This window comes from Plecotus auritus (assembly GCF_963455305.1).
Source record: "Plecotus auritus genome assembly, chromosome: 4".
Lineage (NCBI taxonomy): Eukaryota > Metazoa > Chordata > Mammalia > Chiroptera > Vespertilionidae > Plecotus > Plecotus auritus.
Window position 1 is genome coordinate 163,413,594 of NC_137775.1, and position 24,193 is coordinate 163,437,786.

General features: G+C 40.4%; 1 protein-coding gene across 1 annotated transcript; it reads right to left on the minus strand.

Moving 5' to 3' along the window:
• Positions 1-1,050: 1,050 nt before the first annotated feature.
• On the minus strand, positions 1,051-23,574 carry CYP51A1 (cytochrome P450 family 51 subfamily A member 1). The gene is made up of 11 exons (XM_080667118.1): positions 23,543-23,574; positions 23,076-23,315; positions 17,074-17,172; positions 16,034-16,210; positions 14,459-14,585; positions 12,755-12,929; positions 8,036-8,155; positions 6,979-7,174; positions 5,227-5,322; positions 4,447-4,615; positions 1,051-2,416 (listed from the first exon to the last, which is right to left on the minus strand). The coding sequence occupies exons 2-11, from the start codon at positions 23,247-23,249 to the stop codon at positions 2,238-2,240; spliced, it is 1,512 nt and encodes a 503-aa protein (XP_080523244.1). The 5' UTR covers positions 23,250-23,315; positions 23,543-23,574; the 3' UTR covers positions 1,051-2,237.
• Positions 23,575-24,193: the final 619 nt, after the last annotated feature.

Here is a 24,193-nt window from a genome sequence, read left to right on the forward strand (position 1 = left end):
TGAGAACCGCTAGTAGTGTTGCCTAAGACCATCGGTAAACACAGATATTTGCATTACGATTCATTAACAGTAACAAAATTACAGTTATGAAGTAGCAACAAAAATAATTTTATGGTTGGGGGTCACCACAACATGAGGAACTGTATTAAAGGGTTGCGGCATTAGAAAGGTTGAGAACCACTGTCTTAAACTTTATTGACCACAAATAGAATGAAACTGTGTTTCTGCTGAGCCAAATCCATAATGGGAATCTCTAAGAGATATAAAAATGTTTTCTTAATTAAGAGTCCTCCCTGATAACATGGCAACTCACTAAAACAGCAAGAATAAGTAGTATTTGATGCTTATAACCAGATTTTTGTTTTACCATTGGGTATTCTAGGATTTATACCAACACAAACAAGCTATGGAAACAAATTCTACATTCTTGAAGATTTCACAGTACCTAAATTTTTCCTATTAGCAGCTGGGTTCTGATAAGAGTTATAGAAATAACAAGTGTATTCTAAAGCAGATATCTGAAAGTAAGGATTGTGGGTAGAACCTTTCGTAGCTTGCCATTCAAGGCTGTTTTGTTCTGAGAAAGGAACAGATGGACAAGTGCTCTGATCATTCTGTTCACTCCCACTGACCATCAGCCCTCTATGACATTAGGCCTCTGCCATCAACTTGTTAATGCTTACCAACAATCTATGATTAAAAACTAATTAGAGGCTAAAATAAACTATAAAGGAAACCAATTATATAGAAGTAGTCAAACTTTTTCAAATGCGTGATGTAACGTAAGTTTAAAGACATAAGATCTAGCAGATCTAACAACTACCACAATTTCAAAGTAGTGATGAGAGTAAAAGAACTTTAAGATCTACAACAACTATAATGTGATATGAAAATAACTGTGATTTCTGTTCAGTCATGGGTACTGCTATTACTAGTGTTGTTTGTTGCCTAAATTTGAATACAGTACAAATAAGGATGTAATTTTTTTTCCACCCAAGTTTGTAGATCTCTGAATTCTACTGACTAAAACACACATGCTTTACAATTCATGAATATAGACTATATTTTTCTCAAAGATAATTTTAATGTGGAAACTAACAGCAGAAATAGAGTTTAACATGAGTCCTCCAGCCTCTTAAACAGAACTTATAGGGGGAAATATTTTGTCCTTATTTTAAAAACAGTAATGTGGCCAAATTACAGGTATAGAGACAAGCCCCCAGTTATAATTTGAGTTGATTCTTAAACACAGCCTTCACATAATATGGCCAATGATCCTACTCTCAAGGACCCTGCTTCATATTATCCTTATCTTAAAGCCAGAGTTCCCTGATCTCAGATTTTGTATTTTTTTTTTTAATCTAACTGACCTAAATTAAGTTTTAATAAACAGAACTAGTAACAGAAACATCCCTAAGTAGATTCTGGAGAGGAAGCAGGGAACCACTTTGAGCCAAAGAGAACAAAAATTATCCCTTAGGGACTTTATTTTGGATTTTCACACAGATGTGTGACCATGTGGAACCAGATACAAATTTATCAAGTAAATGAAATATTTAGTAATTAGATCAAGTTAATGCAAGCAGTCTTTAGAATTAATAATTATATTCTTTTTTAGGAAATGTAATTACCATAGAACTCCCTCAATTTCCTAAAAGACAGTACTTCCTAAAGACATTTTTTTCTACAACATAACTCCATCACTGCTAATTACCATCATACCAAAACAAAAGGATTCTCTTTCATCCAAGGTTTTAAATGTGAGTTTATCCCCTACCCACCTATCCTCACACACCCAAACATTACACAGGAAATGAATAAATAACCTAAGGCTTCCAAGTACCTTATTTGGCTTTTATACTTGCAGATCTAGTCCAAGATTTGAATATCCTGAACTTATATACCAAGAGCTATGTATACTCTTAAAATAAATACCTGGAAATTGTGTTATTTAGAATCTTCCAATAACCAAGGTCCCCTAAACAACTTTTTACTAAGTAGCTTGATTTCCTTAAATAAAGCATATATAGTAAATATCCATCATAAAAGTATTAAGAAATGCCTGAAATGCCATTAAATTTTATGGAACCATTCAGTTAAGAAAATATAAAACCCGTTAAGTTGGCTGTCTTTTAAAGTAACACACTCAAAAAAGAGTAAGTTGTTTCATCAACTTCATTCTCTTCAAATGCTTTTGCTGTTTACAGTGATGTTTCAGGTATTCCTTGCAGCATTTTTCATTTTGATCTTCGTTTGTATCGGATAACTGGGTTTTCAGGGGTGTGAATCATGGTTGTATAATTCACAGTGGGAAAATATCCATCAATGAGGTCAAATTCATATAAACGAAGCATAGTGGACCAAATTGTCTTGATTTGCACATAAGCAAAATTCTCCCCAATACAACGATGACGCCCTGTAAAAAAAATTTTTTCATAAGAATCAGTTGAAATTCTTTCTCACTTCTTTTAGCCTGGAGTGATGAAATTTGTTTAACTACAGTTTAGGTGAAGGGCAGATATACAGATATAATAAAAAGATGACATTCTTTTCACATAAAACAAGAATATAGCCCTGGCCGGTGTGGCTCACTCGGTTGGAGGATCCTCCCATGCACCAAAGGGTCAAAGGTTTGATTCCCAGTCAAAGCACATGCTTGAGGCTTCATCACCAGTGAATTTGATTTCCCAGTAAGGGCAGCTTTAGGAGGCAGCCAATCAATGCTTCTTTCTCACATCAATGTTTCTCTCTTTCGCTCTCTTTAAGTCTCCCTCTCTCTCTAAAATCAATTTAAAAAAACACATATCCTCAGGTGAGAAATAAAAGAATAAAATTAAAAAGAATATAAATAGTTAATAAAAATCCCAGGAGATTTTCAACATCTATTTTTAGGGGAAACAGCACTTGGGTAATTAATTATATGACTTTTCCAATTACCTTTTTTGAAACTTAACATCCATCTAGGTTAAATATATGATGGTTTGAAATATACTAGTATGATGCTAATTTAGTTTGGCAATATACTAGAATATTCTTAGCTTCTCTCCCAAGAGAACCCTAGTTAAAAGTCAATATGAACATTCAAATCAAAACTTTAAATGCCTTTAACAAATGACAGTGAAAGAAAAAGGCTTTTAATAAACCCAAAATAGCAACACATACTGAGATCAAAATTTGAAAGGTCATATACTCTTAAGAACTGATAAGCTGATTCTAAAATGCACATGAAAATACAAAGGACCTAGGACAGTGGTCGGCAAACTCATTAGTCAACAGAGCCAAATATCAACAGTCCAACGATTGAAATTTCTTTTGAGAGCCAAATTTTTTAAACTTAAACTTCTTCTAACGCCACTTTTTCAAAATAGACTCACCCAGGCCATGGTATTTTGTGGAAGAGCCACACTCAAGGAGCCAAAGAGCCACATGTGGCTCGCGAGCCGCAGTTTGCCGACCACTGACCTAGGATATCCAAAGCCATCCTGGAAGAAACCAAGTTGGAGGACTAAACTGACTTCAAATCTGACTTCAATACTACAGGTACAGCAACTGTGATACTGTAATCCTGTATAATAAAAGCGTATTATGCAAATGGTCCCCTCGACCGGGAGTTGTCCAGAAGTTTGACCAGGGGGCGGGGCCGGCCAGGGGGAGGGAAGGAGGCCCCTTTCAGCCACACCTGAGTTTGTTAATGAGGTGACTTTTGCAAAGCCCCTCAGGATGGAGGCTGACTGCCAGGGGAACCAACCAAGTGATGAAAGGGTTGCAACTTTCAGTCCCACCCCTTGACTTCCAGGAGGGAGAGAGGCTGGAGGTTGAATTAATTCCAAATGACCAATGATTTTAATCAAGCATGCCTTTGTGATGAAGCCTCAATAAAAATCCTTAAAATACAAGGGTGTTCAGAGAGTTCCCAGCTTGGTGAACACCTGCAGGTGCTGGGAGGTGGCATACCCAGAGGGCATGGAAGCTCTGTGCTCCTTCTCCCGTACATCTCTATGCATCTCTTCAATCAGGCTGTTCCCGAGTTGTATCTTTGGTCTACCAAGTAAACTGTTTTCTAAGTTCTGTGAGCCCTTCCAACAAATTATGGATTGAGAGAACCTCCGATTTATAACCAGTTAGTGAGGTGACAACTGGACTTGCAATCAATTGTAGCTGAAGTGGGGGGAAAGGGAGCAGTCTTCTGGAACTGAGCCTTTAACCAATGGGGCCTGTACTAACCAACCCCAGGTAGAGAATGTCAGAACTGAACTGAATTGTAGGAACTGATAGTCTGCAGAGAATTGGTATGGGAAAAAATACCCATACATTTGGAAAAATATCCCTATTAGGAAAGGGAAAGATACTTGTAAATAAAATTCACATGGGTTATTTTTGTTCTGGTAACTTCTGACAACCTGTTATCAGAACAAACATTTCAAATGTAAAATATAATCATCTTACCAGCTCCAAATGGCACATAGGCAAATTTCTCTCCTGATGCTGGATTGTCCTGTAAGTAGCGATCAGGATTAAAGTGCAGACGATCACTCCAGGAGTCTTTAAGTCTTTGATTGACAGTGGGAGAAACACACACCTGATGTCCTGGAGGAATGGTATACCCTGCCACAATCTACAAATGAAAGCAAAATATTTCATTAGATAATTTTTTTTAATTTTTTTATTGTTTAAAGTATTACATGTCTCCTTTTTTCCAGATTGACTCATTATATAATTTTAAAATATTCTTCCAAAAAATCAGGTCATTGTGCAACACAGCATTAATATACATCAGATTTAAAAACTAGCAGGATTATAGGCCAGCAAAAAATTATTTTAACTCAAGATGATTTCCAAATGACCCAAAATTGGACTACAAGTATATACACAAAAAAGGTCATAATGCCTCAGAGGTAGGGGTAGAATTTCAAGGAGTCTTTCCATAATCTGATTTTTAGACTTTCATATAGTTGGAATTTTAAAAATATGTTATTTTAAAAATAATAAAAAAATGTATTTCCATTAAAAAAAAAAACAACCCAAATCATTAAATAAAAATGCAGGGAACAGACTAACTGCAATTATATGAAAATATTTATATATTTAGAACATATAAACTTAAAAATTGGCTATAAGTGATTATTTTTCTACTTTTTTAATTTAAAAAATTCTCTTCCTGGAAATCATCTCTTTGATAAATTAAAATTGAGGACATATAAGGGGATATCTAACCAAGAGACTCACCTGAGGAGTTTTGGCCATTCTCATCATAGTCATAATAGGAGGTCGAAGTCTTAACGTTTCTTTTATACAGCGATCGAGTAAATTTAGATCCTTAAGCTGAAAAGAAAAAGCATTTCCTGAATTTTACAAATATTTAACATATTTCAACAGTATTTTAACTTAAATATTTTATAAATTAAAATTTATTTTATTTAGTTAATTTTAAGTTAAAACTACTTTTTCTGGGTTATTACAAGGAACAGGGAAAATGGAGAGTAACTGCTAATGTGTACTCGCTTTCTTTTGGAAGTGATGTAAATGTTCTAAAATTAAATTATGATTTTACAACTATGAGTATATTTAAAAACCAGTAAATTATATACTTTAAATGAATAGATTTTATTGTATGTGAATTATATATAAATTAAGCTGTTATTTTAAAAGTTACTAAAATCAGAAATGAAAGAGGAGACCTTACAAGGATTATATACTTGAAAATTGGCTGGAAGTGATTATTTTTCTACTTTTTTAATTTGAAAAATTAAGGAGAATACTATAACAATTGTATGCCATGAGATTAGGTGATCTAGATAAAATGGATGTATTCCTAAAAAGACACAAACTACCAAAATTGATTCAAGAAGAAACAGGACATATGAATAAACCTGCAACAAAGAGACTGAATTAGTAATAAAAAAAAACTTACAACAAAGAAAAGCACATACATGGCTTCTCTGGTGAAATCTATTAGACAGACATGTAAGAAAGAATTACCACCAACCCCCTTCATAAACTCTTCAAAAAATAAGAGAACATTTCCAAACTCATTCTATGAGATGTGTATTACTGATAGCAAATCTATCAAAGACATCATATTAAAACTATAGATCAATATCCTGTATAAAGATGCAAAAATCCTCAACAAAATATTAGCAAACCAAATCCAACATTAGGACATTTCTGGGAAATTTTCAAAAAACAAAGACACTAATCAAATGAATCTATAGTACACAGAAAATCTCAAATTATCCCCTTTATTTTTGATATTCCATTTTCAAAAAACTCTTTTCATCTATCCCCACTCCATCTTCTTTGATAACCATCACTTGCTCTCTGTATCTAGGGGTCTGGTTTTTTAGTTGTTAATTCGTTTTTGTAGATTCTACATATAAGTGAAATCATATGGTATTTGTCTTTCTCTGGCTTATTTCACTTAGCATAATAGCCTCTGGGTTCATCAAACACCCTCTTGTCACAAATGGCAAGATTTCATTCTTTATTCTTTTTTTTGCTAAGTATTATTCCATTGTATGTATATGCTACATCTTCTTTAGCCATTTATCTATTCATAGACACCTAAGTTGCTTCCATATGCTGGCAACTATAAATAATGCTACAGTGAAACACAGGTGCCCAAATCTTTTCAAATTAGTGTTTTTGTTTTCTTCGCATAAATACCTAGAAGTAATATTGCTGAGTCCTATGACAGTTCTACTTTTAAATTTTTAAGGAATCTCCATACTGTTTTTCAAAATGGCTACACCAATTACTTAGGATGTTATACCAAAAATTTTGGGTATTAACCCTTTATTGAATGTATCATTTGCAAGTATATTAGGCCATTCAGTAGGTTGTCTTTTTGTTTTATTGATGGTTTTCTTAACTGTACAATGTCCCATGTTTATTTTTGCTTTTGTTACTCAAATTGTCCCCTTTAAAAGTTAGCCACAGATATTCAAATAAGGCAGCAATAAAAATAATAATCCAACAAACCTGGTCATAAGTTAAAGGGGGCAGATTTTCCCCACAGACTGCTTTCTGTTCTAAATAACATTTTTCTTGAAGTGTCTTGTCTCTGGCCAAAAAGAAGCCCATCCAGGCACTAGTAGTTGAGGAAGTGTGCTGCCCTGCCAAGAGCAGTCCAATGAGCATGCCTGCTACTTCGTCATCCGTCAAAGGATGCCCATCCCTACAGAATGAACCACACACACAACTGTAACATTTTGGCAGACACATTTCACACCTCAACCTTTAAATAAAGGGTTATAATGAAAATATTTGTCAGGTATAATGGTTTCTTGTATTTGTGCATCAGAAGTCAGAATTTTATCTAGTAGTGAAAAGAGGCAGACCAATAGAAAATATGATTTTGATTACAAACACTTAACTGCAGTTTCCTACCAAACTTTTCACCATGCGTAATCACTGGGATGCCAATAGGCATGGGATCCCAGTAATTTATGTCTCATTCATTTAAAAACTACAAAAGTCAGCCCTGGCCGGTTTGGCTCAGTAGATAAGAGCATCAGCCTGTGGACTGAAGGGTCCCAGGTTCGATTACGGTCAAGGGCACATGCCCAGGTTGCAAGCTCGATCCCCGGTAGGGGGTGTGCAGGAGGCAGCCGATCCCTGATTCTCTCTCATCATTGATATTCCTCTCTCTCTCTCCCCCTCTCCCTTCCTCTCTGAAATCAATAAAAATATATTCTTTAAAAAAAAAACTACAAAGGTCATAGTTACTAATTTTGCAGCATCATGACTTTTATAAAAAATATATTTTTTTACTGATTTCAGAGGAAGGGACAGGGAGAGAGAGATAGAAACATCAATGATGAGAGAGAATCAGGGATCAGCTGCCTCCTGCACGCCCCCCACTGGGGATCAATACCCCACAACCCAGGCGTGTGCTGTGACCTTCTAGTTCATAGGTCGATGCTCAACCACTGGGCCATATCAGTCAGGCAGCATCATGGAGATATAGTATTATTTAACTATGTTTTAATGTGTAATCTCCTGCTTCAGCTTAATATATGATCTAAACAGCTCTTACTTGTAAGTAGAATCTAGTAAAGTTTGGAGAATGTCATCAATTTTTTCTTCTGACTGTCTGCGTTTCTGGATTGCCTTATAAAAAATACTCTTGATCTCTCGATGAGCTCTGTCTCTGCGTCTGTAATTCAAAGATGAAAATAATTTTAAACAATAAAGCAATACTTTCTGGCACCAAATTTCCTTTTGGAAATAACCAGGACCTAGCTTAAAGAAACCTTCACTAACTTTAACAACTCTAAAATATCTGACAAAACTCAGAAACAAGGGGGAAAAAAGACATCACGAAAATCATATATTTTTAGGAATTTCTAGGTTCCCTCAGGGCAAAAAGAATGTAATCATATAAATAAAAGCCTAGTGACGGAACAGCGGAACGACCGGTCGACCAGTCGCTATGATGTGCAATGACCACCAGGGGGCAGATGATCAACACAGGAGCTGCCCCCTGGTGGTCAGTGCGCTCCCACAGTGGGAGCGCCGCTCGGCTGACCAGGATGAGTGGCTGCTCCTACTGCAGGCTGAACCCCGCAGGCCATGCCCCACCACCAGTGCACAAATCCCATGCACTTGGCCTCTAGTAACATAGAGATCCCTGATTCTTAACACACTACCTGTGTTCTAACCAAAGGTCTAAAAACAAGACTCAAATGATTATTCATTTAGAATCATTTTTCAGTTTAACAGAGAGTGAGCAGTACTCTTTTTAGGTTAACATGAAATTCTGATTTTAATTAAAATAATTCTTGAAGCAGATGAGGAATCTCTCTGGTTCTTCTATAGGATGTAAGATTTAAGGAAGCCTAGGATTTATTTAGGATTCAGAACATGACTATAGCATATAGGATTTGATTCTACTCTTCATTTTCTGAGAAAACAAAGTTTTATAGGGAGTAAAAATACTAGTAGAATCAGAAAACAAACTTCAACTCCCAAAATTTTACCTTTAAAATAGAGTGCTCATGATTACTGGAGACTGGGTCCTATAGGAAGAGTGAGTATGGTGAGAGGGTCAGGTCAAAGGATGACCAAGTGGAGATAGTGAAGAGCGAATAAGGAATGAATTTTAAACATGGAAAATGTGGGGAAAAGATGTGGAGGCAGCATGGATTTTGCCACCTGAATTCACTCATCTATATGATGAGTGATGGAACAAGAATAAGGGGAAACTTCTCTTATAAGTAAAGACATTTTTGAAGAATTTCGCCAGTGAAAAAGAAATTAATTTTTCAAGTCAATAATTTGCTTTTTAAGTGAGTAAAAATGGATCATTTTCCAAGGAATTAAGATATAAAGATTGTTTGCAAATGTCGTTATTGCATATATGAATTATTACAAGAAATAAAAGTAAATATTAATAGAGCTATCCAAAAAAAATAAATAAAATAAAATAGAGTGCCCACTAGGTGACAGATACTGTGTTTTACATGAATTACCCACTTTGACCTCCTGTGAGGTAAAAGCTATTATCCTCACTTCACAGATCCATAAGATCACAGAGCCAGTGAGCAGTGGAGCCAAAATTTAAAACCAGGCAATCTGACTTCTTTGACCCCTGTTAATCAAGATTTCTAATAAAAACTCCTGCCCTGCTTCATTTTAAGACAGTTACTGAAGATAATATGGGCAGAAGGGAAGAAGAAGCTGAAGTTTAACAGTATGAACACAGCAGAGCCAGAAAAACATAAGAAAATGAATGGAATAATTTGATTGAATCAGTTGAACCAGGTAAGACAGAGAAAGATTGAGCTGGAAAGACAGGTGAAGGGCCCACCACACCAAACTCAGGAATTTCTGACTTCATCCAGGAGATAGGGAAAGTGGAAATAGGCTCGATGCATATTTACGGAGAACCCACTCTAGGCCCAGGGCTGTGCTGGATGTTCCCTCTAACATAATATGGATGAAAGCATTTGGAAAACTGCAAAGCTCCCTACCAATGTAAGGTGTTATAAATTCCAAAGAACTCCAGACCCTCTCCTGGCTTTGCTCTGTAAATACATAGAAGTGGCAGACACAAAAGGAAAAACTTAATTCCTTCCCATCTCACCTGAACAGAAAAGAATCAACAAAGGTACAGAAAGCCTAATATGCAAGGTGCTAAGCTTACATAAAGTCTATGAGCAATATTTCTCTGTATCACAGATGATCCCTGCCGTTTAGGTAATCAAACTACAGTTGGCAAGGAGACAGACAAAATTAAAGAAAGGCATTAACACTTTAACCAAAAAGTTTCACAATATGCTACAAATGGTCTCAAACAAGTGCTTAGAGGGCTGTATCACTTTTAGGTAGAGTTCAGAGACTTTCCTGAGTATAAGGAATATGTGAGATAAGTAGGTTTGAAAATATTAGAACAGATGGACAACAAATTACCCTTTTAATAAACTAAAACTTACCTTAAATGAGCTCAGTATATAAAGAAAACCTGCCTTGAATTCTTATAAAGAATGGGGGATCATAATAAGATTAAATAAATTACAGTTGACATTCAACATTATATTAGTTTCAGGTGTACAGCATGGTCATGAGACATTTATATAATTTACCAAGTGAGCTCCCTAGTAAGTTTAGTATCCACCTGGCACCATACATAGTTATTACAATATTAGAGGGCCGGTGCATGGATTCGTGCACTGGTGAGGTCCCTTGGCGTGGCCTGCAGGGATCAGGCCGAAACAGGCAGTCCAAAGCTGCCTGCTGCTCCCGCTCATCCCGGCCCTACTGCGCCTGCCGCGGTTCATGCCCAGTCAGTCCTGATCGGGAGAGGATTGCGCCACTGCAGTGGCACTCGCCGGCTGTGAGCCCTGCCTCTGGCGCCCATTGGTCAGCTGAGCAGCGCTCCCACTGTGGGAGCACACTGACCACAAGGGAGAAGCTCCTGTGTTGAGCATCTGCCCCCTGGTGGTCAGTGCACATCATAGCAACCAGTCGACCTGACATTTGGTCACTTAGGCTTTTATAATATACTATAGGGGCCCAGTGCACGAAATTCGTGCAGCGGGGGGAGGGTGTCCCTCAGCCCAGCCTGCACCCTCTCCAATCCGGGAATGTCCGACTTCCCGTTTAGGCCCGATCCCAATAGGATCCCGATAGGATCCCGATAGGATCGGGCCTAAACGGACAGTCGGACATCCCTCTCACAATCCAGGACTGCTGGCTCCCAACTGCTCACCTGCCTGCCTTCCTGATCGCCCCTAACCGCTTCTGCCTGCCAGCCTTATCACCCCCTAACCACTCCCCTGCCAGCCTGATTGATGCCTAACTGCTCCCCTGCAAGCCTGATTGCCCCAAACTGCCCTCCCCTGAAGGCCTGGTCACCCCTAACTGCCCTCTCCTGCAGGCATGGTCACCCCTAACTGCCCTCCCCTGCAGGCCTGGTCACCCCCAACTGCCCTCCCCTGCAGGCCTGGTCCCTCCCAACTGCTCTCCCCTGCAGGCCTGGGTCCCCTCCAACTGCCCTTCCCTGCATGCCCTTTTGCCCCCAACTTCCCTCCTCTGCCGGCCTGCTCACCCCTAACTGCCCTCCCCTGCAGGCTTGATCACCCCCAACTTCCCTCCCTTGCAGGCCTGGTCCCCGTCAACTGCTCTCCCCTCCTGGCCTAATCGCCCACAGCTGCCCTCCCTTGCAGGCCTGGTCCCTCCCAACTGCCCTCCCCTGCTGGCCATCTTGTGGTGGCCATCTTGTGTCCACATGGGGCAGCCATCTTGTGTGTTGGAGTGATGGTCAATTTGCATATTACTTTTATTAGATAGGACAGGCTAGAGGCCCAGTGCATGGATTCATGCACCGGTGGGGTCCCTCGGCCTGGCCTGTCCCCTCTCACAATCCAGGACCCCTCAGGGGATGTCGGAGAGCCAGTTTTAGCCTGATCCCCTCAGGCCAGGCCGAGGGACCCCACCAGTGTACGAATCCATGCACCGGGCCTCTAGTATGCATATGCATATAAAATCTCTGGTTAATCTCTTCCTGCCCTCTCCCCACCCTCTGAGATTCATCAGTCTGTTCCATGCCTGTGGTTTCCGCTCCTGCATTGAGCGTCTGCCCCCTGGTGGTCAGTGTTCATCATAGCTAAAGGCTGGTCGGCTGGTAGCTTAGGCTTTTATATATATCAGTGGTCGGCAAACTGCGGCTCACAAGCCACATGCAGCTCTTTGGCCCCTTGAGTATGGCTCTTCCACAAAATACCACGGCCTGGGAGAGTCTATTTTGAAGAAGTGGCATTAGAAGAAGTTTAAGTTTAAAAAATTTGGCTCTCAAAAGAAATTTCAATCGTTGTACTGTTGATATTTGGCTCTGTTGACTAATGAGTTTGCCAACCACTGTATATATACAGATTATTGCAGGGGTCCTCAAACTACGGCCTGCGGGCCACATGCGGCCCGCCGAGGACATTTATCCAGCCCACCGGGTGCCGCTGCCTGTCCTGCTTAGCAGCCGACTCATCCTGGGCCCGCAGTGCACATAGGAATTTGTTCATAGTTTTTTTTTTAAACTATAGTCCGGCCCTCCAACGGTCTGAGGGACAGTGAACTGGCCCCCTTTTTAAAAAGTTTGAGGACCCCTGGATTATTGACTATATTCCCTATGCTATACTGTATATCCTGTGACTATTTTGTAACTGCCAATTTGTACTTCAATTTGTTTAATGTTTATCTTTGTTAACACTACGGTAATTACATAAAGTTAAATTCCCCCAGGTAGTTTCTTTATCCATACCTGAAACTAGGCAAAGGGAGCCAACCTGGCAACAGCCAGGCTGCATGGCTAAAACCTCCATCCAAATCTGCATACAGCTGTGCCACCTTCTCATTGAGTTGACTTCTGATTTCCTTTCCATGTAAACAATGGCTAGCTGTTAAAATTATGAGCTCAGAAAGAGCTTCAAACAAATCTGGAGAGAAAAAGGTAATTCCCATTAATATTGCCAAAAATGCTTTTAAAATGTTCTGTTTTATTAGAGATATAAAATTGTGAAGGAAAAGTGAGAATAAAAACTCAAGAACCAACAAGGCCCTATTCATACCATCAAAAAAGCTTGTAGACAGCTGTGTGACTACCTTACCAGCAAAACAAAGAGAGGCAAGAAACCAAAAGACTGAAAGCACCCCTCTCCACCCCTCTGGACAGCCAAAATCAATGCCACAAAGGCATATCTCTAAACCTCACTCATGAGCCCTTCTTCTTGAAAAGACAGAACTGAATATGGCTGTCTTAGTTCAAGGTCACAGTATAACAAAAGCAGCAAAAAGATTATTTAGTGCCTATGACAACAATAAAGAGGTGCTTCCCAAAGAACAGCAGTCCTAAAACTGACCTATGGATTATTTCCCAAGTCAAAAGTGGGAAGAGCAGAACTAAACATTGGAGTCTTGACCACATATATAAGAGAAATTGTAACTAATCATCAATTCATATAGCTCAACACAGAACAGATTCATCAGGCAAGCATTATTTGAATGACCCTTAAGTCATAAAAATTATCCAATCAATGCCATGTTCTTTAATTCCATGTTCACCACATGAAATTCCAATTATCATCTGGCTTTCCAGTTAGATTTTCCAAGAAAGAGAAGTTCAGGAAACATTCTGGTGTTCTTGGTGCTGTAATTATGCCTCACTTGTATTTAAGCTAGCATTCTTGTATAAATCAGCTTCTTGTATGGTTGGAAATATATCACATCAACTTCAGGTATATTTTTTTTAAATCAAGTTTCTGGACCTTTTATAAAGAACTGAATACCAGACCCAGAACATGGTAACCTACACAGAGGTCTTACTGCTCCACGAGCAGACGTTGCTTCCAGCCATGACTATGACAACTGTCTCTGGAAGAAACACTGCAGCCCAATATAAAGACTAGGTTTCCAGAAATATCCAAACCATTCAGTACATTATATAATGCAAAGGTGCATATAATACATTTTAAAAGATTTCCATTGGAAAGGGCTAAAATCAAACTTTTGGTAAAGTAAGCTTATGTATTTAAATTTATTTTTTATAGAATATATCATTCCCATACAATAATAGATAAATAAGGTATTAAATATATAATTAAGTCATTTGGACTTTTACTTGCCCATTGGGAGTAAAAAAATATATCTTAAAATAAACTTACAAAAGTTTTACTTTGTTTATTTCAAAATTTAATCATGAACCATTTTTATATTATTTGTATAAATTAACTGAATGATATACATGTTCATTAACCCATTTTAAGGCTTTGCTAGTGAGCAGCAATAATCACTTCCTCTCAGGCTGTTTAACCCCATGGTAGTAATAGCATGTTCTTTCCATTAAATCTAAGGTGGTTTTACATTATGTTGTAGTTTGTTTTTTATATACACACATGTACTCTTACATTCCTAGTTATAGAAAAGTAGAAATATTAGGACAAATGCAAAACCAAAACATTTTGCTTACTTTTTTCTCCACTTTCTCCCCAACTTTGAAAGTATTCCTTTGTTTCATTTTCAATTATAGAAACATGCTGTCTAAAGTGTGCTATGTTAAGGCCACTTTTTAACATTTTCTTCTGCTCCAAGAAAACCTTAAAAAAATTAAGAGTATACAGCATTAAAATACAATTTCGTTTTATCACAAGATCCATTTGGGTTATAAGTCTGTAACACTCAAAGAAAATAACCTTCTGAAAAATTAAAAATAAAAACAGTAAAAGGATTTTTTAAAAATCGCACTAGATATGAGAAACTTAGAACACTTATGCATCTATCTGAAGTAACCTAGAAGACCTGTTATGCAGGCCCCAGCCAAATGATAAGTTAGGTATCCCAACTCCTGTCATTCCTATATACTCTTTTCCCACAGCTAACTCTAGGGTTCCCTTTTCCTATTCTGTTATCTTCTAGTCTTCCAACCCAACCCAGACGCCAACGCAACCTCCCGAAGGTCCAATATGCTTCAATATTTTTAGGTTCCTTCACATATTCTCCTGTTCTATTCCCTACTGACACTATCTGCCAGAAGTTTAATTAGAATATAATAGTTTTAATAAAATAAAATCACACTAGGACAACTAATAGTTTAAATCTTTGGGATATTTCTATTTTAAGAATCTGATAAGTGTGTGAAAAAAGTGGATATATCTAACCAGTGTTTTTCTAGGGATCTTGTTTTTGGCCTCAGAGAGCCATTCATTCTCCCACCTACCCCATCCCCAGAAACAGCACTTAATGTTAACTCTCTTAACTACTAGTGACTAGGGTGCTGAGTTGTGTGATACATTCACAGTCCGAGACCACACCAAGCAACTGAGCCAATTATCTCATTTGTGTTTTACATCAAGTTGCAGCACTTTAATATTTGACTTTAGTGGGGGAAAGAAATCACACAAACTTCTGAAGTCAAGGATCTCTAGCTCAAAAGAGCTCTCCTGCTAAAATTTCAGGCAGCAGTGGGAAGGTAGGAGACCCTCCAAAAAAACAACAGGATTTTCTTGTTACCCTCTTAAATCAACTCCCAATAAGCTAAGTCATCTTTGATTGTCTGTCTTTGTATAGGATCCCCTTTTTTAAAATATATATATTTTATTGATTTTTTTTATATACATTTTATTGATTTTTTACAGAGAGGAAGGGAGAGGGATAGAGAGCTAGAAACATCTATGAGAGAGAAACATCGATCAGCTGCCTCCTGCACAGCCCCTACTGGGGATGTGCCCGCAACCAAGGTACATGCCCTTGACCGGAATCGAACCTGGGACCCTTGAGTCCGCAGGCCGACACTCCATCCACTGAGCCAAACCGGCCAGGGCTAGGACACCCTTTAAAACTGCTTGGCCCATGCCAACCACTATAAAACAAAACACCCATTGTTTGTCAGTTATTCGTGCTTTCCTTCTGTTAAATCTCATGATTCTCAGGTTTTTGAACCAAGGAATAAACTGTTTCTACGTTTTACATGTATATACTATTATACTACTAGCTATAACTACTATAGTATAGATTTATCTTTCTTGAAGATAACAGTGTCACCTACTGGATTAGGCACATCATATGCAACTCCCTTCCCAAACACAGGTGTTGTCAGACGGCTGTAGACATCTTCTGCATTCAGGTCTTCATTTTTACTATTAAAAAGCAGTGCAGCAGCATCACTCCCGAGAAGGTAAGTAAATGTCTTGCCCACCATTGTGAAACTAAACACAGGTCCATACTAAAGAGAAAAAAGTACCCATATTGACTTTACCAAAAGATATACAGCACGAAGACACTAATTTCTTAAATCACAAAACAGTAACTGTTGAAAATAAAATCATTCATAAACCTTAATGCAATTCTTCCCCAGTCTTCGTCCAAATTTATAATTATGCTCATCTAATTGCAAATGGAAAGTAAAAATTTTTATTCTGTTTTTTTTTCAGTTTATATTGAAAATATTTTCTATCTTATATACGGATATCATAATGTTAGTAATTAACTATTCTTTCATTTTTAGACATGGATGATATGTCCATTTTTTACTTATATACAATTCTGCAATGAGTATCTTTGAGAATATAGATTTTTTCTCCCATTGGTTAAAGATAAATTTACAAGAGTATCTAAAGGATATGACCTTTCCTATAGTGCTTGCTATATGAAGATGCCAAAAAATTTAGTAGTTTTACCACTATCTCACCAATATGCTTCAGCTTCCCTCATCTATAAAATGGGAACAATAGCACCTACTTCATAGAACTGTTGTCAAGATTAAATAAATTAACATAGATATGTTAGAGAATATTATATATATTAGACTCTAATAATTAGAGTGTGTATATATATATATGCATATATATATATATAATATGTATGTGTTATATGTATATTTTATATATTAGAGAAAAATATATTAGAATGGCTTGGCCATAATAAACATTATATAAGTGTTTTATTACTACTACTACTACTACTTCTACTACTAAAAGCATAGACTTGGAAATCAAACCACATGTAAATCCTAGCTTGGCCACGTTCTGCCATTTAAAAGTTTGAAAAGCACTAATTTCTTTTCCTCTAATCATCTGGAAGACTTACCTTCTCATATGCATTTTCGAGGAATTCAATTGGACTTTTCCCAAATGCTATGGCATGCCCAAGGAATGGAATTGGAGAGAAAATGTATGGTGGACTTTTCTGCAAGAGAAACAAAAAACTTTCAGTTCACATTTTAAGAGAGAAATCCAGTTCAGTTTCATAACCAAACAAATGAAATTTGCTATTAATACTAAAAAGTTACCAAAAAAATGAAGCATCAAAAGTAATAAAGAACAGCTAAAATGTAAATATCTTAGGAATATCCATAGTAAAATGAATAGAAACTCAACACATAATGTAGGCTATGTCACTACACAAATATAAAGGAATTGCAATTATAAATGCTCAACACTGTCCAGAATATGTCCAATACTATTACTGGTGGCTCTAGGCAACTTTCTTAATCATTAGTGGAAAACAAAAAACAAGCGGAAAAGTCAAACTTAAAAGTGTCTTCACCACTTACTCCCATGACCACTCAGAATTTTAGTCCCAGAATCTCGCCTAAAGAAGGTAGAGAAAAAGACAAACAGTAACTTGAGGTACAGAAATAAAGGAAATGAGGAGAAACCAAGATGACGGCATAGGTAAACACCTAAACTGCTGCCTCACACAATTTCAAAACTACAACTAAAAGACAAAACGGACATCATCCTGAATAAGCTGGCTGAGTGGAAATTCTACAACTAGAAGGAAAGAGAAAAGCACATTGAGACTCAGAGGAGCTGCAGGAGGCAGAGGTACTGAGACGCGCGAGCGGAGAGGGCTGGCGGCTGAGTGCGTGGCTGGTTTTCTCAAGCGGGAGGAAGACGGAGCCCCCGACTGCGCTGAACTCCAGTTCCGGGAGAGACTGGGAACCCAGACTCATTCAGGGGGAATCTGGACTGTCAGGAAAAGAGAAAAGCACACTGAGACTCAGGGAAGCTGCGGAAGGCAGAGGTCCGGAGGTGCACAGGCGCGGAGAGGACTAACTGCTGAGTGCACAGCTGGCTTTCTCAAGTGGGAGGGAGACGGAAGCTCCCAACTGTGGTGAACTCCAGTTCCAGGCAAGACTCGGAACCCAGACTCATTCGGGGAGAAACTGGACTGTCTGGCAGCGGGCGAAACTCGAGGGCAGCTTTCTCTCAGAGGTGCTTACAGTGATTACCGCGGGACACTGAGACCCAGGGGCCTTATAGGGCAGGGCTGACGGGAAGCCAAAGCTGTCTGCTCAGCCCTGAGACTCCCCCCATCCAAGCTGAGCACAGAGGCTTTTGCAATTTTGCAAGTCTTGTCTCATAAGGGTGTCTGCAGCACAGAAGTTCTCCCAGCGTAGACACAGCTGATCCTCACAGCCAATTGGCCTGGAGGTCAATTCCTCCCCGTGATACCAACAACAATCAAGACTTAACTACAACAAGGCTGTGCACACAGCCCACAAAGGGGTGCACCAAGAGTGTCCACCTCAGGTAACTGGGGAGGCTGAGCCACTGGGCCATATAGGAAACCTCGCACACAAAGCTACTCTACCAACTCAGGGAAGCAGCGAAAATGCGGAGACAAAGAAACAGATCACAAATGAAAGAAATGGAGGAAAGCAAACGATATAGAGTTCAAAACCACGGTTATAAGGTTTTTCAAGAATTTCCTAGAAAAGGCCAATAAATTTAGCGAGACCCTCAGGATATGAAAAAGGACCAACTAGAAATCAATCATACACTGACTGAAATAAAAAATATTATACAGAGACCTAACAGCAGACTAGAGGACCACAAGAATCAAGTCAAAGATTTGAAAAACAAAGAAGCAAAAAACACTCAATTAGAAAAGCAAAAAGAAAAAAGAATCCAAAAATTTGAAGATAGTGTAAGGAGCCTCTGGGACAACTTCAAGCGTACCAACATCAGAATTATGAGGGTGCCAGAAGAAGAGAGAGAGCAAGATACTGAAAACCTATTTGAAGAAATAATGACCGAAAACTTCCCCCACCTGGTGAAAGAAATAGAGTTACAAGTCCAGGAAGCGCACAGAACCCCAAACAAAAGGAACCCAAAGAGGACCACACCAAGACACATCATAATTAAAATGCCAAGAGCAAAAGACAAAGAGAGAATCTTAAAAGCAGCAAGAGAAAAACAGTTAATTACCTACAAGGGAGCACCCATATGATTTTCAGCTGTTTTCTCAACAGAAACTATGCAGGCCAGACGGGAGTGGCAAGAAATATTCAAAGTGATGAATAGCAAGAACCTACAACCAAGATTACTCTACCCAGCAAAGTTATCATTCAGAATGGAAGGTCAGATAAAGAGCTTCACAGATAAGAAAAAGCTAAAGGAGTTCACCACCACCAAACCAGTATTATATGAAATGCTGAAAGGTATTCTTTAAGAAGAGGAAGAAGGGCCGAAACCGGTTTGGCTCAGTGGATAGAGCGTCGGCCTGTGGACTGAAAGGACCCGGGTTCGATTCCGGTCAAGGGCATGTACCTTGGTTGCGGGCACATCCTCAGTGGGAGGTGTGCAGGAGGCAGCTGATCGATGTTTCTCTCTCATCGATGTTTCTAGCTCTCTATCCCTCTCCCTTCCTCTCTGTGAAATATCAATAAAAATATATATATTAAAAAAAAAAAGAAGAGGAAGAAGAAGAAAAAGGTAAAAATAAAAATTATGAACAACAAATACATGTCTATCAACAAGTGAACCTAAAAATCAAGTGAATAAAAAATCTGATGAACAGAATAAACTGGTGAATATAATAGAATCAGGGGCATAGAAAGTGAGTGGACTGACAATTCTCGGGGGGAAGGGATGTGGGGGGTATGGGAAGAGACTGGATAAAAATCGTAAACCTATGGATGAGGACAGTGTGGGGGAGGTATGGGCAGACGGTGGGGTGGGAACTGGGTGGAGGGGAGCTATGGGGGGGGGAAGAGGGACAATTGTAATAATCTGAACAATAAATAGTTATTAAATTAAAAAAGAAAAAAAGGGAAATGTTTAAGAAGTGACATTTATCAGTAAACAGAACACGTCTCATGCTTCTCTCATTGCAAATGAACTAGATCCACTGATTTTATTTTTTTATTTTTTTTTTTCAAATTTTTATTAAGGTATTATATGTGTACATATCTTACCATTGCCCCCCACCCCCACCCCACTCCCATACATGCCCTCACCCCCCAATGTTTTGCATCCGTTGGTTACTCTTATATACATGCATATAAGTCCTTCAGTTGATCTCTTATTTCCCCCACCTCTCCCTAACCTTACCACTGTAATTTGACAGTCTGTTTGATGCTTTACTGCCTCTGTAACTATCTTTTTGTTCATCAGTTTATAATGTTTTTCATTATCCCCAAATGAGTGGGATCATGTGGTATTTTTCTTTCGACTGGCTTATTTCACTTAGCATAATGTTCTCTAATTCCATCCAAGTGCCTACAAATGGTAGTAATTCCTTCTTTTTTACGGCAGCATAGTATTCCATTGTGTAGATGTACCATAGTTTTCTGATCCAGTCATCTGCTGATGGGCACCTAGGCTGTTTCCAAATCTTAGCTATTGTAAATTGTGCTGCTATGAACATAGGGGTGCATATATCCTTTCTGATTGGTGTTTCTGGTTTCTTAGGATATATTCCTAGGAGTGGGATTACTGGGTCAAATGGGAGTTCCATTTTCAGTTTTTTGAGGAAACTCCATACTGTTCTCCACAGTGGCTGCACCAGTCTGCATTCCCACCAGCAGTGCACGAGGGTTCCTTTTTCTCCGCATCCTCGCCAACACTTGTCGTTTGTTGATTTGTTGATGATAGCCATTCTGACAGGTGTGAGATGGTATCGCATTGTTGTTTTGATTTGCATCTCTCGGATAATTAGTGACTTTGAGCATGTTTTCATGTGTCTCTTGGCCTTCCTTCTGTCTTCTTTCGAAAAGCTTCTATTTAGGTCCGTTGCCCATTTTTTTATTGGATCATTTATCTTCCTTTTATTAAGTTGTATAAGCTGCCTGTAGATGTTGGAAATTAAACCTTTATCAGTGATACCATTTGCAAATATGTTCTCCCATACAGTGGGGTTTCTTGTTGTTTTGTTGATGGTTTCTTTTGCTGTGCAAAAGCTTTTTATTTTGATGTAGTCCCATTTGTTTATTTTCTGTTTGGCTTCCATTGCCCTAGGGGCAGTATCACTGAAAAAGTTCTTTTGGCATATGTCTGAGATTTTGCTGCCTGTGGATTCCTCTAGTATTTTTATGGTTTCCCGTCTTATATTTAAGTCCTGTACCCATTTTGAGTTTATTTTTGTGTATGGTGTAAGTTGGTGATCTAGTTTCATTTTTTTGTAGATCCACTGATTTTAAAAGAGAGAGTAGATCCACTGTAGCAGGAACTCTTGGGTATCCTATATAATAAAACCTTATTGACCGAACAGCAGAACAACCAGTTGCTATGACACTCATTGACCACCAGGGGGCAGACGCTCATCACAGGAGCTGCCCCCTGGTGGTCAGTGGGTTCCCACAAGGGGAGCTCTGCTCAGCCAGAAACTGGCTTATGGCAAGAAGCGGACCTAAGCCAGCAAGCAGACATCCCCCAAGGGGTCCTGAACTGCAAGAGGGCACAGGCCAGGCTGAGGGACCCTCTCCCCAGTACACAAATGTCGTGCACCGGGCCTCTAGTTCACTATAAAAGGTACTTTAGATGACCTCAAATGAGACTTGCAGATTACAACATTAAGTTTCCTGGAAATCAAACTTGCAACTGAAAAAAGACTCCTCAGACAGTTGGTGGTCTCAAATAGTAAGGCGCACACCAAACTCACTCTTTGGATAATAGTAACAACCATCTTAAATACTAAAGCTACAGCATGTTTTAGCATGTTACAGCAAGTTACAGCATGTTACAGCACGCTACAGTACGGCTGGTGTAACTCAGCCGGGAGCAATGAGCCAGGAACCAAGAGGCCACCAATTCAATTAGATTCCAGGTCAGGGCATATGCCCAGGTTGTGGGCTCGGCCCCCTGTGGGGAGTGTGCAGGAGGCAGCTAATCGATGATGTTTCCCTCTCATCTGTGTTTCTCTCTCTCTATCCCACTCCCTTTCTCTCTCTCTCTAAAAAAATCAATGAAATATATTTTTAAATGGGTAAAGTGAAAAAATAAATAAAACTAAAGCCACTTATCTTTCCAAAGACAAATACCACTTCCTAAAAAATCCCATGTGAAGGAAAAATAACAATACTAACTGCCTCATGCCTGTTACAGTTCAAACAAAAATTATTTGTAAAACTACTTGTTCAATAGTTTGTGCCTTCCAATGTCAGTAACAGGGCAGCTACTAGTTGTGGGTTGGTTAAGGATGCATTCATCAAATAGAGAAGTGGTCAATGAAGCCACGAGATTAGATAAAATGCATTTATCTGCATCATAGGAAGGTCCCTACACTACAGCACTCCAGTCACTCTCATTCTACCAAAATGAACACACTCCTCCTTCATACTGATATACAGTAAGTCGCCATCAGGGGCAATGCCTCAGCCCACAGGACAGTGAACCACACAAGGACAGTCACCAGGATGACGGCCACAGCTGCCAAAAGCATCGCCATCAGGGTCCCCACCAGACCCGAAATACCCCTATCGTGGCCAGTACGGCTACCAGGGCACTCAGCGCCGCAGCCATGGCCTCAGCCTTCAATGGTGACTCGGCCATTAGGGCTACTAGTACCGCAACCAGCACAGAATCACTGTGATCACAAACGCGGCAAGCACGACCCCGGCCAGGACCAGACACCTGGCCACCGTCAGTATCAGGACCGTCAGCATCAAGGCCGGCAAGGCCAGGGCAGGCGGCTACCCCTGGGTCCCCTTCGCACCTGACCCCACCGTGCGCCCGACGCCCCGTGCGCTCGACCCTTTGTGGCCCGCCGCCAACGCCCAGCCGAGCGCAGGTCGCCGCCCCCACTAGCCCTTCCGCCACCTTAGTCCCCGCGCCCCCCTCCCAGACCCTTGGGGGTGCACGTACCGCCCCGGCCGGCAGTGGGGCGAGGTGGCCGATGGCAAGGCGGAGCAGGTAGACCAGGCTGAGCGTGAAGGCGCAGGCGATCAGTAGCATGGATAGAAGGTTGCCGCCAGTCACCTTCTCCATCGCCTGCCCCAGCACCGACCCGCCCGCCTGCAGTAAGCCCAGCAAAGCCATCCCGGCAGCCGCCGCTTTGGTTGTTCGGAGACGCTGCAGACCGAAGTCGCCGCCGCTTCTCCGAATCTACGGGGCGAGAGAAGCGGGCAGATGGACGTTGGGAGGCGGCCCCGGCCCCCAGATCTTCTACTAAACCCGGACCCACCCCCTATTCCCGGCTCCCGCGCGCACCACCCGGTGCGTCACAGGACGGGGCGGGACCTGCCGCTGGTCACGCCCCTTAACGCGGACTCTATAACGCCTCGGTCTCCTTACGCCTAGAGAAACGACCTGAAGAAGCGGGCTGCACCTACGACACAGGTGGTACAGAGAAGGAATAGGCCGTGAGCTTAGAGGAGACCCGCTGGGAGTTGCGGGCCACCCCAACCTGTGTGCCCCGGATGCGGGGCGCCAGGACACGAGGGTCCGTCCGGACGAGGGCGGAGGGATCTGAGAGCGAGGGCGGAGGGATCTCAAGGCCAGGATTGCGCTGGGGCGGCGGCGCTCGCTCTGCGATTGCACCGCGCGCCTGAGGTGATCTCAGCCTATGTGGCGTCACCGGGGCGGGGGGCTTGGCGCCGCCCCCTGCCTGGGCGCGCGCTCCGACCTCCGCTCTGCTCCGGTCACGTCCTGGGGACTCCGTGAGCAGCCCACACCGACGGCAAAGGCCGATTGTGAAAGATGCGCTGAGTATGGGACGATGAGGTCAGTCCCGTCTCACCCCAGTTAAAACCAGTCTGACAGGTATTAGCACACTGCCATAAAGGGAGCAAACCTTGGTTATTAAATATGCTAGGTTATACGAAAACAGGTTTTCCAAAATAAAATTTTACGTTTTAGGCAGTCGTGATAATAAAACGCGTCAAAATATTGAATCTTTGCATAACTCAGTGGACCAGTATTTTCAAATGACTAGTGCATGGTGTCACAAAAGCACACATGAGTGACAGCCATTTAAAGTACAA

What these genes read in the sequence shown, in the direction of transcription:
- CYP51A1 (XM_080667118.1), bottom strand. Translation starts at nt 23,249, where the DNA reads ATGGCTTTGCTGGGCTTACTGCAGGCGGGCGGGTCGGTGCTGGGGCAG. An exon ending in CATATGATGTGCCTAATCCA is followed by an intron (nt 14,586 to 16,033) that starts GTAGGTGACACT and finishes AATTTTTTTAAG; the next exon opens with GTTTTCTTGGAGCAGAAGAA. An exon ending in CCCCTTTAACTTATGACCAG is followed by an intron (nt 5,323 to 6,978) that starts GTTTGTTGGATT and finishes TTTTCTTTTCAG; the next exon opens with CTTAAGGATCTAAATTTACT.